Source organism: Triturus cristatus, chromosome 3_2 (genome assembly GCF_964204655.1).
Source record: "Triturus cristatus chromosome 3_2, aTriCri1.1, whole genome shotgun sequence".
Lineage (NCBI taxonomy): Eukaryota > Metazoa > Chordata > Amphibia > Caudata > Salamandridae > Triturus > Triturus cristatus.
Window position 1 is genome coordinate 850606072 of NC_140584.1, and position 18515 is coordinate 850624586.

General features: G+C 43.0%; 1 protein-coding gene across 1 annotated transcript in view; it reads right to left on the reverse strand.

Moving 5' to 3' along the window:
* The window catches only part of BLTP2 (bridge-like lipid transfer protein family member 2), an 800213-nt gene that overhangs the window by 459791 nt on the left and 321907 nt on the right, over nucleotides 1-18515 (reverse strand). Inside the window, exons 10-14 of the mRNA XM_085649125.1 lie at nucleotides 13315-13382; nucleotides 12583-12734; nucleotides 12187-12302; nucleotides 9781-9944; nucleotides 9091-9379 (exon numbers count right to left, since the gene is read on the reverse strand). Coding sequence (XP_085505251.1) covers nucleotides 9091-9379; nucleotides 9781-9944; nucleotides 12187-12302; nucleotides 12583-12734; nucleotides 13315-13382 — 789 coding nt within the window. The remainder of the gene's footprint in view (nucleotides 1-9090; nucleotides 9380-9780; nucleotides 9945-12186; nucleotides 12303-12582; nucleotides 12735-13314; nucleotides 13383-18515) is intronic.

Sequence of the window (18515 nt, forward strand, 5' to 3'; positions counted from 1 at the left end):
AAGATCTTATAGAGGGTAATTTGAGGAAAGCAATTAGATCACTACAGGCCCAGGTCTCCTTTTGGACATCTTTACCCCTTTCGGTGATGGGTAGAATAGCCATCTCTAAGATGGTGGTTCTCCCACGATTGCTATACTTTTTTTTTTTTTACAAATCTGCCGGTCCTGATCCCTGCCACTTTTTTCAGGACATTAGATTACCTCCTCTCGGATCTCATTTGGGGGAAGGGGCGCAGAAGGGTGAGCTTGGCCAAACTGCAGCTGAGGCCAGATGAGGGAGGTCTAGGGGTCCCTGACTTTCTCGCATACTGTCTGCCTAGCCAACTACAATGGCTGTCATATTGGCTTGCACAACACAACCTACACAAAATCGATTACACATTACAATCATTGAACCGGGGCACTCTCCACACATTGTCACTACCTGGGAATAAGGCACCCCCTAGCACCCCCCCCCCCCTCTGCTTAGAATAGCTCTCTTTACTGGAAGAAGGCATTACAATACACAAGGCGGAATCCCCCATATGCACCTAACACTCCCCACTGCAACATGACTAGTCACTAGATGCAGTATCTCTCAATGGACACAAGAAGGGGTATCCACCGTCGGAGCGTTGTTCATCGATGGTATGCTATCAGACCACAAGAATTTCGCCAATCATCAGAGAGTTCCCCATTCCCTTTTTATACTTCATGCTACCATCAACCGCTACATTAAAAAATACTGGTCCCCAGACGGGACCGAACCCCCTACACATGGATTAATACACTCCATATATCTGATGGGAGAAGGACACCACCTAATCAGGTGGCTGTACAAGGGAGTCAGGGCGCACGCAGGTACTTCCCTCACGCCTCTACGAGAGTAATGGGCTAGGGATCTCGATAGAGACCTAACCAACAAGGAATGGTCCTCACTCCTGGAATTCCCGAAAAAGGTGTCCCGCAACGCTAAATTCAAACTCATACAGTACATGATCCTACACAGGGCATACCTTACTCCACACCGCCGTAATTGTATATACCCTGAAGCGCACCTCTGCTGCCCCTGGTGCGGACATACTACATATGTTATGGGCATGCCCACGTTTAGGGGCATTTTGGTTCACAATTGGTGAGAGATACAATGGGCACTCCTGGCTGGGACACAGCAGAGAGCTGTCTAATAGGACTACGCCGCCGCCCAAAAACACAGAAAGTACAATACCATTTTGCAGATATGGCTATCCTCATAGCGAAACGTGCCATCTCAATGTGGTGGAAATCAGCCTTCCCCCTACACTAGTCACTTAGCATAAAGACATGGTTAGATGGGGTGGAGCAGAGAGCACCATAATCAGAAGAGAGGAACTCCGAGGGGTGCGTAAAACACCTATCTCCCTGGAATGAGACCAGATGCTATAATCACTAAAAGCCACTGACCCCTTTACACCCTCCAATACTCAAAACATGTCACCCCCTCTGCCGAGTCGTAGTGTAGTCATCCCACATAGAATTACTCTGCTTATCAGGCCGTCCAGTATGAATACCATCTTGAAAACATAATAACCTCTACATGATAACCCAATGTATAAATGGTAAAACTCCGGTCCGAGTTACAAGACGTACAGGTGAGCCAGTTGAGTGGGTGGGGGGTGGGTAGTTATGTGAAGTTATGGTTTTCTTTTTGTTTTGCTTTCCTTTCATTTGAAATCCTAGGAAATTTACCTATGTAACAACTACTGACAATAGTAGATCTTGTAATGCGGATGCATGACAAAGGATGATAAGATAATACATAGGATCTCTCAATAGCAAGAATTTGAGGAAACTGTTAATATATGAAAATCTCGAAACAATGTAATAATGTATTATTGGCTACAGCAGTGTAATGTTATGATACACTATATACAATTGAAATCAATAAAATTATGTTTAAAAAAAAAATAGGTTGGAGTGTCTGATCTTGTCGTATGAGCCACGCTAATAGGCAGCCTGCCCGATCTGAATGCGCATGTACCCTGGCAGAGTGTGCAGCGTAGTTAATGTGTCGCAAACGTTTCAGCAATTCTGCCAATTCACCCCTCTTTGCCTCCAATGACGCCATGCCCCTGCGCCCAATCGCCCAGTCGGTTTCCAACTGTAGCAGTTCACCCTCCAGCTTTGCCACCGCTCCTTCTACATGTTTACAGATGTTCCAGCTAATGCCCATAAATTTGCCCCTGACCACCACCTTAAATGCCTCCCAATCCATCAGCAGGTCGCCAGTTGACCCCGTATTGTGTTCAAAATATTCAGCCGTGGCTTCTCCCACTGCTCCTCGGAATGCCTCATCCTCCAGGGCTGCGGGCTGGAAGCGCCAGGTGGGCACCGGTGGGCGAGGTGTATCCCACGAGAGGCTCAGTAGCCAGGGGTTGTGGTCCGAATGCGTGCAACCAAGGTACTACGTGTGGTCTACCATGTTGTGAAACGTCAGCGACCCCACTATTCGGTCAATACACACATGTAGGCCGTGTGGGGCCGAATAAAAAGAATATACCTTTGTGTTAGGATGGCGTGTCCGCCATAAATCTACCAGTGACCAGTGTCGGAGCCATTCACACAGTGTCCGCGCATTATTTGTTGATTATGTTCCCAACAGCGGGGGAAAGGAGTGGTCCATTGAGGTGTCAGTAATGGCAATATAGTCGGCCACCATCAACCACGGGAGACCACTCTCTCCAGCCAGTACTGTGGAATGCACCAACACAGAGCTCCTGCACCACCACACTCCAGACTCAGACAATCTAGATAGGGAGTGTCCAGTGCTGTAGAACAACATGAGCAGGCCACGTGCCTGTGTGGTGCGCTACGTGTGCAGTCAGAGTTAATGAGCGTCGACGCGTCACTGCGCAGTACAACAGCAGCAGCTCAATATCCCCCTCAGTGGCCAGAGATCACGCCATGTTCCTTGAACGGACAGTGTTTGCCTGCTATCACAAATCTGAGATATTTGCGATGAGCTATGGGAATGTGAAAATATGTGTCTTTTTAATCCAGTGTCGACAAAAACTTGCCTTGCTGTAGGAGAGGACGAACTTGTTGAAGCGTTAACATATGGAAATGTTCTGACAGTATGTACTGGTTTAACTCTGAGATCCAAAATTGGTCTTAAGGAACCGTCCATTTTTGGAAATTATAAAATAAAGAGAGTAAACCCCTGAATCTTGTAACTGAAACTGTACTGATTCTATGGCTCTCTTTAGTAAGAGAGATTGCACCTCTTATTTGAGTAACTGCAAATGGTCTGACAACAGTTTGGGAACGGGAGGTGGAATGTTTGGTGGATCGAAGTTGAGCTCCAGGCAATACCCATGTTGAATAAGGCAGAGCACCCATTTGTCTGTTGTTATAGATTGCCAAATGGGGATAAACTGTTGAAGTCTAAGTGATTGGTGGGAAGTGTGGGCAAGTCACTGTTTACTAGGGGAAGGAGTATAACGTGGTGTGGCGCCTTTACCACTACCTTTGGAATTGTTTCCTCTATATCCTCCTCTTTAGGAACCTCTAGAGGGAAATGATTGGTTGTTGCCTTTGTAAGAGGAAGTATTTAGGTCTGAAGATGTTGTTTTGGATCCTGCTCTGTAAAATATTGGATGGGGAATGGAGCGCTCCCATGGATTTTGCAACTTCGGTGTCCTTTTTCATTTTTTCTAAGGATTGGTCGACTACAGGACCAAAGAGGTGTTCCTTGTCAAAAGTGGTGTTCAAAATGGGCTGTTGAAATTCCGGCTTAAATCCAGAGATCCTAAGCCATGAATCCCTTCTAAGGAGAATGCTGGTATTGATCTCCCTAAATGCTGTGTCAGTTGCATCCAAAGCATATCTGATTGAGGAGCTAGAGATGAGTTTCCCTTCTTCAACTAATTGCTGTGCCTTAGTTTTGTGTTCGTCTGGGAGATATTGGAGCAATTGCTCCATCTCATCCCAGTGTGCCCTGTTGTACCTAGCTAGTAGGCCCTGTGTGTTTGTGATTCGCCAGTGGTTAGCGGCTTAAACAGCCACTTGTTTTTTAGAGTCATCTATATGTTTGGATTCTTTATCTGGGGGAGGTTGCATCCCCAGAAGTTTGCGAGTTAGCTCTTTTGCGAGCATAGGACACTACTAGGGAGTCAAGAGGTAATTGTCCCTTGAAAGACACAGGATCTAATGGTGAGGGTTTATATCTTTTTATCTACTCTTGGAGTTGAAAAACGTGCTTGGGCAGGGTCTTTAAAGATATCATCTGCATGCCTCATCATGTCTTTAAGCATTGGGAGTGTTTGACTTGACCTGTGTGTGGACTCAAGTGTTTCAAATAAAAAGTTATCTTCGAATATTTCTTTCTGTGAGGGCACCCCATGATACTCTGCTGCTCTGGCAACAAGCTGTTGATAAGCCATTTTATCATCTGGTGGTGATGGCTTTGCAGGATAAACGTCTGGCTCATTGTCTACTGGAGGGTCTGAGTATCATCATCACCATGATCCATATCTGGATCTGTATGTGGAGTTCCCTGAGGTGTTATGTGTAAGGTATCTTCAATTATTAACTCTGGAGAAGATGGTGGAGGTGGAGATGGTTGTGGGGCAGGATAAATAGGGCTGGTAGCAATGCCCTCCTTTCTCTCTAAGGGAATCTTATCAGCAGTGTCCTCTGCAGGAAGCTTGTCTTTTGCTGGAGTTTTAGCCACAATATGTCCAGTATCAGGATTAATATAAAACAATTCTGTTTGGGATCCATTTTGGCTTTAAGAAATGCAAAAATTGGTTCTGGAGGCTCAGGAACACTATCCTTAGATTTCGACGTCGAAATCGACATGTCTTTGGCAGTGGAATGTTTCAGCTCTGAAGCGTGTTTGTGTTTCGAAGAGGAGGGTTTTGGCTCCGAACCAGATTTGTCCTTGGAGCCTGATAATTTCAGATCCAAAGGTAATTTCGGCTTGATTCCGGGAATTTTGCGTTTGCATGTGTGGCGAACAGATCTATGTCTGGTTGGCCCCACATCTGGAAGAATGGTTGAAGAGCTTGCGGATGAAGTTCCCATTCGTGTATCTGTTGAGTCTGACGACTTAACAGATCCGCCATCTGATTGTTCACCCCTGGAAGATGTTCTGACAGAAGATGTATGTTTTGTGGACTGGCCCATCTCCATATACTTTGCGCTAGATGAGACAGCTGCAAAGAGTGTGTTCCTCCTTGTTTCTTTATGTAATACATTGCTGTCATTGTCTGTGTGAACTAGGACAGCTTTGTTGAGGAGATGTGTTTGGAACGACTTTAACACTAGAAAAATTGCCAGTAATTCTAGGTAATTGATGTGGAACAGTTTTTGTTGAGTGGTCCACCTGCCCTAAATCGTGTGGTTTAGGAGATGGGCTCCCCAGCCGGTGAGTGATGCGTCTGCTGTTAGCACTATCTGTGGAACCGGCTCTAAGAACGGCCGCCCTCTGGAAAGATTTTGGGTTTTCCACCACTGCAGAGAGCGATGTGTGCGGCTGTCCACCAACACCAGATATGTAAGTTGACATTGAGCCTGGTTCCACTGACGTCCTAAGCATTCCTGTAAAGGGCGAATCTGAAGTCTTGCGTGAGGTACAATAAAAATGCAAGAGGCCATCATTCCTATGAGTTGCATAAACACTTGTGCTGAGAGAGAGTGTTGGGGCTGAAACATGGAGATGAGGGTTTGCATACTGGTTATCCTTGCTGGATTGGGGTATGCTAGAGCTTTGGAAGTGTCTATTGTGGCTCCTAGATACTGATCCATGTAGGAGGGTTGAAGGTGTGACTTGGTGTAGTTTACTGTGAACCCCAAGTTGCGCAGCAGCTGAATGGTTTGATGAGTGTGGTGAACACACTGGTTGTATGACTTGGCTTTTATGAGCCAGTCGTTGAGGTATGGAAATACATGGATTTGTTGTCTTCGCAAATGTGCTGCTACTACTGGAAGGCACTTTATGAACACCCTGGGTGCTGTGGTCACCCCAAATGGAAGGACTTTAAACTGATAGTATTGGCCGTCCAGTGTGAACCTTAGGTATTTTCTGTGAGCAGGGTGTATGGGAATATGAAAGTAGGCGTCCATGAGATCTAGTGTGGCAAGGAAGTCGCCTTGTTGAAGCAGTGGAAGGACTTGTTGAAGAGTGATCATGTGAAAATGATCGGACTGTATGTAGAGATTGAGTGGTCTGAGGTCCAATATTGGCCTTAGGGTACCGTCCTTTTTGGGGATTAGGAAATATAGAGAGTAAACTCCTCTTCCTTGATGTTGTATGGGGACTTGTTCTATTGCATGCTTTTGAAGCAGTGAAAGAACTTCCTGTTTGAGGAGTGTCAGATGTTCCATGGAAATTGGACGCTGCTTGGGTGGTATGTTGGGTGGAGTTGCTGTAAGTTCCTGGCAGTAATCATACTGTATAATTTGTCTTACCCACTTGTCTGTAGTGATGGATTTCCAGACAGGTAGGAACTGTGAGAGTCTCTCTCCGACCGGAGTGGAATGGTTTGGAGGGAAGTCACTGTTTATTAGAGGGAGAGGCGCGAGTGTTGTTGTTACCTCGGCCTCTTCCTTTGTTGTTAATTCCTCTGTATCCACCTCTAAAATATCCCCTGTTAGGGGATGTTTGTGTGGGGTTTTTGTATGAGGAAGAAGCAGTGTCTGCACTGATATTTTTGGATGCGCCTCTATAGAAGGAGCGCCGAAAGGAACCTCGTGTGGATGGAGACTGTAATGCTCCCATGGATTTAGCAGTCTGCTTGTCCTTTTTCATTTTTTCTAAGGCTGTATCCACAGCTGGGCCAAACAGTTGTTCATGAGACTGAACGGGTGATTGAGGATAGTTGTTGGTACCTAATGTTTGAAGCCAGAGATGCGCAACCAGGCATGTCTTCTCAGTAACACACTAGTGTTAATGGACCTGGATGCGGTGTCTGCTGCATTAAGGGCACACTTGATTGATGCATTAGTTATTAATTTGCCCTCTTGGATCAAATCATTTGCCTTGGTGTTATATTGATGAGGCAAATGCTGCATTAGGGTTTCTAGCTGGTCGTAATGAGCCCTATCATACCTGGCAAGTAAAGCCTGCACATTGGCTATCCTCCAATGATTAGCTGCTTGGGCAGCAACTCGTTTGCCCGAAGCATCTAATAATTTAGACTCCTTGTCCGGAGGTGGGGCATCACCGGAGGTTTGAGAGTTGGCACGTTTTCTAGCCTTGGTGACCACTGGAGAATCTAAAGGTAGTTGACCCTTGATGTAGGTAGGATCATTGGGTGTGGTTATATATTTTTTGTCAATTCTAGGGTTGAGAATTCTAGCCCTTACAGGGTCTTTGAATATGGCTGGGGCGTGTTTAATGACGCCTTTTAGCATTGGTAAAGTTTGTACAGTTTTTTGTGACTGTGCAAAGTTGTCTATTAGGAAGTCCTCCCCTGCGGGGTCCAAATACATTTGAACACCATGGTACTGGGCAGCCCTGTCTATAAGCTGGCTAAAACCAATATTGTCATCTGGGGGAGATGGCTTTGTTGGGTATGCATCGGCATCTGGAAGGTCTGGAGGGCCTACTGGGTCATCATAATCATCCCAATCGCCCTGAGGTACATCTGTGTTGTCATCAGGGTCCGTGAAAGGGTCATTGTTTCCTCCCCCACCCCCTAAATCATCATCATCCTGTAGTGGTGAGTATGGTGGAATAATGGGAGAGTGTGGTGGAGAGAAAGGTATAGGAGGAAGAACAGGAGAAGAGAGTCGTAAAGGTGAAGTAGCACAGTCTCTTTTCTTTGCAGGCACCTCAAGGATGTGTGGGGTGTCCAATTTCCTCTTCTTTTGTGGAACATTGACCACATGTCTTGTTTTGGGGTCCACTTGGAGTGTTTTTTTGCTTCGGATCGATGGGAACCGGTCGAACAAGTTCTTCTTCTTCGGTAGCCGCTTTTGGGGGTCGATTTTTTCGGGTCTGAGCGAGGTTTAGATTTCTGCTCTAGAGCCTTCGAAGGGGTTTTTGGATCCTTCGGCTTCGATGTCGAAATCTTTTTCAGATCCGAATTTTTGGGTTTCGGATCCGAGGCCTTTTCCTTCAGAGCCGAGGTGCTCGGGCTGATTGTTTTCTGGGGACTACGGGAGTTGGATGCGCTCCCGGCTTCGGTGCCGGTGGTGTCTGCGGGGCACTGATATGCGGCTTGGTCGGTGCCGAGCCGCCGGAAGGCTTCTCCTTTGTCTTCTTAGCCGGGCCGGGGGGCGGGGCTTTTGAAGCTTTCTTTCGGTCGCGACTGGGGCCAGCAGGCAACCGGAGCCTTCTTTTTTTCAGTTGGAGTAGGGGCAGTTGTACTCACTCGTTGACCTGGAGTGATGTGGTCATCTGAGTCGCAGTAGTCTGACTCGGAAACGATTTCCAGATCCTCTGAATTCTCCTCCGGGACATCGGGGCCTTCGCTAAAGATGTCATCCAGCACCGGAGCTGCTTGTTGCGCCATAACGTGTCGTCGGGCCCGGTGATCACGGATAGTCTTTTTGGATCGAAAAGAGGCGCAGGCCTGGCAATTACTCTCCTCAGGCTCGGGCGAGAGACAGAGGTTACACACCTTGTGTTGGTAGCTGTGTGGGAATTTAGCTCCACACTGGGGGCATTTTTTAATGGATTCCTTTCCATTAGCCTAAGGCCCGAAAGGCATTGATAGGCCCAGCGGCCCGCGTCGACGACTGGAATAGGGTATTTGAGGAGCGCGTCGAAGGGCACGCGAATGAAACAATACCTCCGAGTTTCTTTGATGGTTTGTGCGTCGAAAAGGTTTGGATAATAGTACCGAACCGGAGCACAGAAGTTACATCCGAAACAGATGGTGGAAAAAAACAATCTGAGGATGGAGTCGATGCGCAGGCGCACTATCGTCCTAGGGAGGAGTCACCTATCTCGTGACTACAAAAGACTTCTTCCAAGACAACAACAAGGAGCAAGCATCCAAGCCCAACACCAGATGGCGATCTATGCACAGTGTGGATTCTGCAGCTCATATGCCTCGAACATATATCTCCAGTTTTCTGCAGGGTGTCACTGCTGTCACACCCTTGTCACAATCTCCTACTTACCTACGATACTAGATAATGTAAAGAGGTTCACATCTTCCACTCGCAGGTCCACCTTCCACAACAGTGCCTGGCTAGGACTCCGCTCCCCAGGTGGATGCATCGGATCAGATAAGGGAATCTGAACCTTCTGTCCGCTCTCCCTAGGATGCTGATGTACTATGGATAGGATTCGGTAGAGACACTCAGTGGCAGCATCTGAAGACTCCAGCTGCAGCCCTTGAATAGTGCAGTCCATAAACAGAGTGTCAGCCTGCGTACTGCAGGTATCCAGTGGTTGGTTGTAGCTGCCCTAGAAACAAACAGGAAGACAGGGGATATTGTTATTAATAGGAAGGTAGATATTTGAGTGGCCAACACATCTGATGTGAGTAATAAAGAAAACTGTAAAATAAGCTATTTGGATTTCCTTAAAGCCACCAAAGTGTCATATTAGGACACAAAAAATCAGACAATCTATTTATTTTAGGTAGTTCTAAGTTTACATTTAATCGACATTTCACACTCTACACGTTCTGACAGGGTTCAAGAATTTTGAATAAGCCAATGAGCAATTACACCACAGCTGATTCTATAGCTTTCTCAACAAACACAAAAGGAAGCACATTTCTAGAAGTCCAAAACCAACACATTCATAAATCAGTCTACTGCAAAATTCTACAGTGAACCAGTGGTACATACATACCCACCTACCTGGAGGTTGAGGGTGTTGAGAATAAGGGCCTCACCCCAAAGATGTGTGCCAGGAGGATGGGGCGCCTGCTGGATGTGAGAGTCTTTCCCAACTCGCCAGCATAGTTGGTCAAGAGCCAGATTGGCTCGCTGATGCAGGCTCTGTGTGCGCAAGTGCTGGTAGTCTAGAAGAAGAAGAAAAAGAAAATGCGCAAGAGTATGATTTGAACAAGGAAGTAATTGTATTGTAGATCATGTCAATAGATTTATCACCCTCATGGAATCTCATGTACCTACGCTAAAGTTATTACTTAGCACTGCTATGGACACCTTCGAGTTAGGATATCAAATCTCTTTCACATACAGCGAAACAAAATGAGGCAACTACTAGACAAAAGTTCTAAAGTGAATTTTTAGCAAACAATTTTATTTGATGGTCATTGATATCAGAGAAAAATCAACTACAGAACAGTATTTACTAGCGTTAGAGCAAACAGGGGGATTGAAGGTTTGTAATCCATAAAAGCCAGGATGCCTTTTTTGATTAGCACTCAATGCTTTGTTAAATCGCTTAACATTGCTTAGTAGTTACACTATACAACCAATAACACACACATAATTTAGGAAAGGCGTGTTATTTTGTACAGTGCATAATTATTTATTTATTTTTGTTATAGTATTTTATAGAACACGAATCTTGCCAGGCAGGCTGTGAGAATGCTGTACATTAGAATATAAATAATATACATCAAAACGAATAAAGAACAAACATAACCAAAAATGCTCACCCAAAAGAAAGCATCAAGTACTCATTCATGCTCAATTTTAATAATGCAATTTAAAAAGAAATTGTTTCAATTATTGATGAAAAATTAATGGAAAGGTAATTATTTCTACCCGTTCAAGATAACTTATGCGATGCAATTGTAGCTTCCATAAGGCCCAGCTTTAACAGCAAATACAATGGAAGACAGCAATGTAAGCTTGCAAAATGACTCCCAACATACACTTTCAGATTCTATGCAAATACAATCTTTGACCTCTGCAAAAGGAGGCTCACAGTTTGTGGAAGAAAATAATGATGTTGAGGTACACCAGATTTATTAGGAGATGCAACAATGGAAATCAATTTTGAATTGCATGATATCATGGGGGGGAGGGCAACGGAGTTTAATGGAAGTTACAAGGGTCAAGATTTGTAAAAAGATGGAACAATGCTTGTCAAGTTTACGAAAGAAAACATGTTGGGAACAGAGGATCTACTGAGATTGTACAGAATCAGGGCGTAGGCCTTAATGTAATAGGATCCATTTGACCAACATCTACCCCAGAAAAGGTGTTCCGGCAACTTCTCTTCTGTTAGCAAAGATTTTTTTGTATACCAAAGATTTTTTCGTATACTGGATTTTTTATGAAGGCACACACTAAGATTGGGAAAGGGGCTATGGAAGGAAAGATGCATGGTTTAAGAGCAAGCATTTCTTTTAAGCTATTGTCTAAGGGCTGGTCCCTTCCAGTCAATGGAATGATGTCATTGAAGAATAGAACAAGGGAGTCTAAAGAAACACGAGTACTGCAAAGGAAATGTCTTCTCAAGCACTGCATCAGATGTATAATGTGTGCAGGGACATGATCTGGTACAGAAAGCAAGCAGTCAAGGAACGAGAGGGAGCAATGTTGCCAGGCGACTAGATGGGGAGCAGTTTTAGGAAAACTGTGAATGTATGCATGCTGCAGAAATGAGATCAGATAAGACTCGTGGGAAAGAGGGATACTAAAGAAAATATGCAATGTCCTCACTTATTTGATGTCCCTAGAGCTGAAGTCCTTGCGGAAAAGTTCAGGGCTTTCAGGTCTTGGGATACCGAATTTCCGTACTCTTCAATATGTATGATTGCAGGACCACAAATCTCTTTGAATCCGGAAAAGCTGTGATTTCCCGAGTCCCTGAAATCTTTGATGCAGTTTTAGAGTGTTTAAAAAAAAATATCACTAGTGTAGACTCATTATTTTTAATGACACCAAGGCATTTTTTGGCTGGCTTGAGGTGGTATCAAACTTTACCCGAAAACCTGCCTGGAAGCCAAACTCTGAACACTCATAAGATGTGATTCGCTATTAAGTAGAAAGGGTGTTCTACAACTAAAGATAAAGATTTCAAAGGACTGGGTAAATTAGGGATGACATAACCCGCTGTTTTAGATAAAATAACCCCAAGCTGATTATATGACAATGAATGACGAGAGATGCAGAATGACAAATGCAGCTCTAAGATAACAGAATGGTGTTGGATTTGAGAAAACTATTTAAAGATCGTGTATGCATGTGAATCTGAAGAGGAGATAATAGAACAACTATGAAGAAAATTAAAGTAATAGACAGCAGGACTGGCAGGGAGATTGGATGAGCGGAAAGGAGATGCTTTACCCAAGGACAGAGAGTTGAATCCCAAGGCGAAAGGCGGTGTATCCCCCAGCTGCACGGACACATTGATGCTGGATATGGTGGTTCGGAGGATGATGGGAGCGATGATCTGGGGAAAACTAAAAGAAAACAATAACAAAGTATGAAAAGTCTACACATAAGAGAAAACACATGCAGGGAAGATGTTGCTTATACACAGAGGGTAAGTCCCTTGCAACCTCCCTATCAGAGTATAATCCACAGCAAATTCTCTTATCAACATGTTTCACTCACAGATATTTCAAGCCCATTGCAGAGGACTATATCATAGTATCCCCACACTCCCACTGTCTCTGTCCCACCAGGTTTCAGATTTTTTGTGTTTCCAGGGCTACCAAGGCCCTTAAGTAATAAACTCACCTGATAGCTTTTCTCACTGGTATCTGAGAGTGCATCGTTGTGGTTTGGTGCTCCAGCGCCAACATGTTTAGCCAATGTGAGAACTCTTGGTGGCGGTAATGAACAATGCAAGTGTTCAATGTGACAGATCCAGAGACATCCATAGATGAAACCTGGTACAAAGAGCAGGTGTCAGTGCCATTCTGTGTAAGGAGACAGCAAGTGCAAAGAGAGGGTGGAGGCAAAGAGGTGGTGTATGCAAGACAAACATGACAGTGAGATATAGGGAGACTAAAAATGTGTGAAATGGAAATAAGAAATAGCAAGGAAAATAAAGGCGGGAAAATGGGATTTGGGAAAAATGTGACGATGGAAGACAGCAAAGGTGTGTTGGCAAAGGGATATTGGTTTTGGAAAGAGAAAGTGGTGGAAAAGCAGAGATTAGATGATAAGAGGAGTGACAGAATGAGAATGGTGAGGGGAGTCAATAAAAATAGGCAAAAGAGAGAAGACTGCATAATTAGAGTGAATGAGAGGAAGGGAAAGAATTATAAAAGGGAGAGAAGAGCACAATAGGAATGCTACTAAGGATGATAACAGAGGGACAGTAAAGGAGTCTAATGGGAGGGTTCAGCCAAATGCAGGACAGCAAGTTGAGGCAAGGTGGTGAGCGGCATAATTAAAACTGTGAAGAATGGTAAGAATAAAGAGGGCATACATCAAGTCGCTACACTTTACCTCACAGTCACTAACCTGGACAATAGTTCTTAAGGAATTCAGGCATACTATTCTCTGCCGACTTTGGGACATGAGTAGCCCATCTGTGGCAAACAACAAATGCAAACAATACAGTTTATCAATCCCATGTCTGTTCATTTGTCTCACACCTCTCAATTCCAATTTCTTTTTTGAAAACATATTTCATTGGTTTTCTTCGTACACAACACATCATACACTTAAGGTTCTCGCACAAGTAATCTACTATACGCTTATCGTTACAGGCAAAGTGAAAACCATGACCAATGTGACATTGTATGTGCTAGTGAGCATTGAAAGCAATTTTACATGTTTAGTCAGAAAAGCTACAACTACAACTAAGTTGCGGAACTTTCACGATCGTCCCATCCTCCCTTCCCCCACACCCACCTCACAGCTCACCCCAAATCCCCCTTGCAGGCCGAGAATAAGAGGCTTGTCAACTGCTATCCTCCTGCTAGGTCATTTGGGATATGTGCTGTTTTCCACGACTTGCTGTGCACCTTATGGGCGACAGATCATCAGCTACTGCTGAGGTAGTAGGGCTGTGTTAGTGTCAGGGTATGTATTAAAGTGCTACAGTGTCAAAAGCCTTAAAAGATTCCAGCATTAAGTCCCAGTACATTGAAATCGGTGTTTTCTGTAATCCCCTGTGTTCCTCCATACAATATACCTCATTTTGTCATCTCTTCTTGCCAACCATGCACTGTTGGGGGAGAAGGCCGATTTCTATCTCATAGTAACGGATCGCTTCGCAATAAGTAAGGCCAAGTCTGCAAATCTGAGCTGCACTTTATGCGACTTCGCACGACGTTGCATACCTCTCACTTCCAATAAACTAGATTTTTCTGCTTACTGGCCTTCGTACTCCTCATACTTCTTTCTTTTCCTACTCTGATCAATACACATAGCATACAGTTTGACACTGCCCTAATCTTCAAATTTGACTAAAAACTAGTTGTGTGCAGTGACACTGACATTCTTATAAAACTCGTTCTGTATCATGATCCTTCCTGACACACGTTCAAATCTAGTTCTGTGCCGTGACCGCATCACGCTTTCGAAAAGTAACCACTGCCTTGCGTCACATATCACAAACACTTTGTGATATTATGTTATATGAATGTTTGATTATTACTTGCTTAGCTATGATGTATTTGTTAATGTTCCACTTTGAAATGTACCTGATGATTATGGAGTTTATGTGGACACCATTGTGGGTGACAGTTGAACATTTAGAGCAGGATTCTCCAAAATGTTTGTGTAATAAGAGCTACTTATGTTGAATGAAAATCATTGCAAGCTACTAATATTATTAGTGTTGTCATAGTGACCACATAGGTAAAGACAGCTTTAGTGTAACCATATGCAAGATTACCAGTGTTGATCACCTTAGTGCATTAGGCTGGGTTGCTAGCAGTACTGCAAAAAGGCTTTGGCAATGTGTAATGCTTCTATTTCGTTAATACATGCCAGAAACAGCTGCAGTGTCCCGGCACAAAAATATTAGTAATATGTCTCTCCATATGATCTTTCACTCAAAAATCAGCTTCAAATATATTAGGGAAATTCTGATTATTTTCTCCAAAAATCAGCTTCTGGGTTCTAAAATTAAGCACATTTCTGTCTTGAATACACAATTTTGGCATTTATATGTTAGTTTAACCAAGCAAAAAGTTCCAATTTAGTAGTCTGGGTTGCGTACAGGAGAGCTACTCACAAGTAGCTGGAGGGCAACCAGTAGCACACAAGCTACTCATTGGAGAAGCCTGCTTTAAAGGATCGGGGGTGTTTAATGCGTTGTCTCCTACTGCAAATAAATAACTGTTTGGACTTCTCAACGTGTGTGGTTAACATCCACACCACATTTTGGCGACAAACGTTGTCAAGGAGCCCACCAAAGGACACATCAGTTTGAATCGGAAGATCATCCCACTTAATCAGGATCAGCTGCTGTGTGTTGTGCTCCAGCTGCCAGGACGGACACAGGTGAGTATATAGCCCCAGATGAAGTTAGCACTTATGGGGCATAATTAAAACAATTTTTGAGGAGGGGACACGCTAGAGCACAACTGCGTTTTATCAGCAGCTCATGCTAACCTCTCTCAGCGTGCACAAGCTTATGGATGTTCGCAACTCATATAGGCAGTGCTGCGCTGTGCATAGACCCTTCCTAGCACACCTGCTGCTCCCATAATGCAACAAAACAAATGATGTAATACGTGGTGGCCATTTTAGTTTGGGAACAATTTCGGAAAATCGATTAAAGGATTTAATTGTGAAAATAAGACAACACAGTCTAATGGAAGTTATATTTCCAAACAAGGAATGAACACTTTGTGGAGTTACTGACCTGACCTTATTTTGCTCTTTTAATGTTTTAGTCAGAAGCTTTACACCAAATCTTCATTGGCATCCATACAAGATGTATCGCAACCACTTCCTTTTCTACAACAACTGGGTAAGTCAGGTAATAAATGGAAAAAATGGCTTCATACATTTAAAAACTATTGAGTAGTCATTGATGTTACCAAGTATGATGCTCAATTAAAAACAGCATTACTCTTTAATCAGCTTGGTCGTGCCGGACAGAGGGTTTTTGACAATTTGCTAGAAGCAGAAACGCTTCTAGGACATTCTGGTGTTTAGGATGAATATACAGAAGGAAAGGATGAGGAAACAATTTTCGGAAGAACCTAGTGTGTTTTTGGAGAGACACAATTTCTTCAGAAGAAAAAAGAGCAGTGATGAGTGTTGAAGAATATGTAGCTGCTTTGGGTATTCTAGCCTCTCCATGCAAATTTAAATACTGTATACACATGTATATAAGAGATCAGTTTGTGTTTAACTGCTTTTCTAAGAAAAGCCAAGAACGTCTTCTCACGTATATTAATCTTACCTTGAGTGAAGCAATTGATGTTGCAAAACGGATGTATGTCGTTACAACGCACACTTTTACAACGCATGCACTTACAACGCATTTTTTACAACGCAACATCCACTACAACGCATTCCATTACATAGCATGACACTACAACGCATGTTTAAAAACTACCTTTACAACGCATTCCATTACATCGCATACTACCTTTACAACGCATACCATTACAACGCATAATATTAAATTGCATTTAAGGTAAGTATTGGATAGTATAGGGGTAAAAATTACTATTCTAACTCCAGGGGGTGCAACAGTAGGGTAAGTGTTGGATTGCGTTGTAATGGTATGCGTTGTAAAGGTAGTATGCGATGTAATGGAATGCGTTGTAAAGGTAGTTTTTAAACATGCGTTGTAGTGTCATGCTATGTAATGGAATGCGTTGTAGTGGATGTTGCGTTGTAAAAATTTCGTTGTAAGTGTAGTGCGTTGTAATAGTTGCGTTGTAAAGGTTGTTCACCGTGCAAAACACATTGAAAGATCAATTGTTTCAACTGTTTCAACCAAAGCTTTAGTTGGGGGTGGGGGTTTGTAACCTACTGGTGTCATTAATGATGAATGTGTAGTGTGTCTCTTGAATTTAAAGCAAAAAACACAGACATTTGTTATGGGGAAAAAATCTACTAGTTGCTACAGATGTGGTTCTAAAGACCATGCTGGAAATAATCCAATGTGTCTAGCTATAAGTACAAGATGTAACAATTGTGTAAAAAAAAGAGTTAACAAACACTACACGAAAGTTAGAACTATGGATTTGAATGAATGTCAGAACAGATTGACTAATCTTGTGTTAACAGTTTATTCTGATGTGAAAATAGTGGACTTCATTGGCAAGAAAATTAAAGGTCCACTGTGTGATGCATGTATTGAGGTGTAACATTGAAAGCGATGGCTGATTCTGGAGCTTCGAAGGCTTTTCTAGCAGCTACAACATTTCTGAAAACGTTGGCCTAACAGTCAAAAATTTCAATGTACTGATATTAATCCTAAAGCATGTGGACAACATACATTGAAATGTTTGGTTTCTTTCTAAGCACCGTTGAATGCTTACGTAGACCAATTGAAACCTAACTTTACGTAGCAGTTGTAGGCTGTGATTTAATTGGTTGGATGGATTTAGAAAGGTTGTGGCTCTATCTTAAACTTGGTTCAGGTGAACCCATCGTATTAGGTGAGCTACCTGTTTTAGCCATTGGTACCAATGAGGTTTGTTCACAAAGTATAGTTGGCAAATTTCCTGAAGTATTCAACAATAGAGTGGGTGAAGTTAAAGGATCTGTACTTGACATTAAGCTCAAGGTTAGTACAATACCCACTCTGCATAAGGTCAGACCAGTGCCCATTAGTTAAAAACAATTATCCAAGGATGATCTCAAGGTGTTATTAAATAAATTGTGTGCAGAGGGTCCAAATTAATTTATTGATTCTTTTGAACAGGTGTCACCTATTGTTTTGACGCGTACACAATCTGGAGATTTGTGCTTATGTGTTGATCTACACACATTAAGCAAAAATATGTGGTAGATTACCACTCATTGCCACGCATTCAGAAAATACTTGCAAATTTAGGGAATGCAAGATATTTTTCCATAATTTACTTTCATTCGGCATACCATCAGATTACACTTTCTAAAAAATATCAAGATTTTACAACATTTGTTGAGCCGTTTGGTGCATACAAGTACTTGAGATTGCCCCCTTTGGACTTGCTTCAGCTGCAAGCATTTTCCAGAAAATTTTGGATAGATTATTTAACAATGTATCTAATGTACAGACGTTTCAGGATGATATTCTAATTTATACTTAGGATCCTGAAAATCATTTACTGGTTCTTGCAAGAGTTTTGAACGTTCTCAAAGATAAAAGTATGACAGATAGAACTGTTTACCACAGAAGTTAGACTACTTGGGTCACACCATCTCATTGGAGGGCATTTGTCCTAAGGTTTGTAATCTTGAATCAATACAGAAATCTCCTCCACCAACTGATAAAGATGCTTTAGCTCATTCGAGTATTGTGCTTGCCATGTGCCTGGATATTGGCTGATGGTACAACCCTTAAGATCACTAATGAAAAAGGAGGCACAATTTGAATGATCAATCTCTGTGAATAATGCTTTCAAAGAAGTAAAAAAAAACTAGTAATTGAGTACAGGCTTTGCAACCGTTTGTGTGTGGTAACAAATGTGTCATTAGTGTTGATCCCCACAAAGAGAGTGTTGTGGCTTTTACTTTAAAAACCCTTACGGACGCAGAGCTAC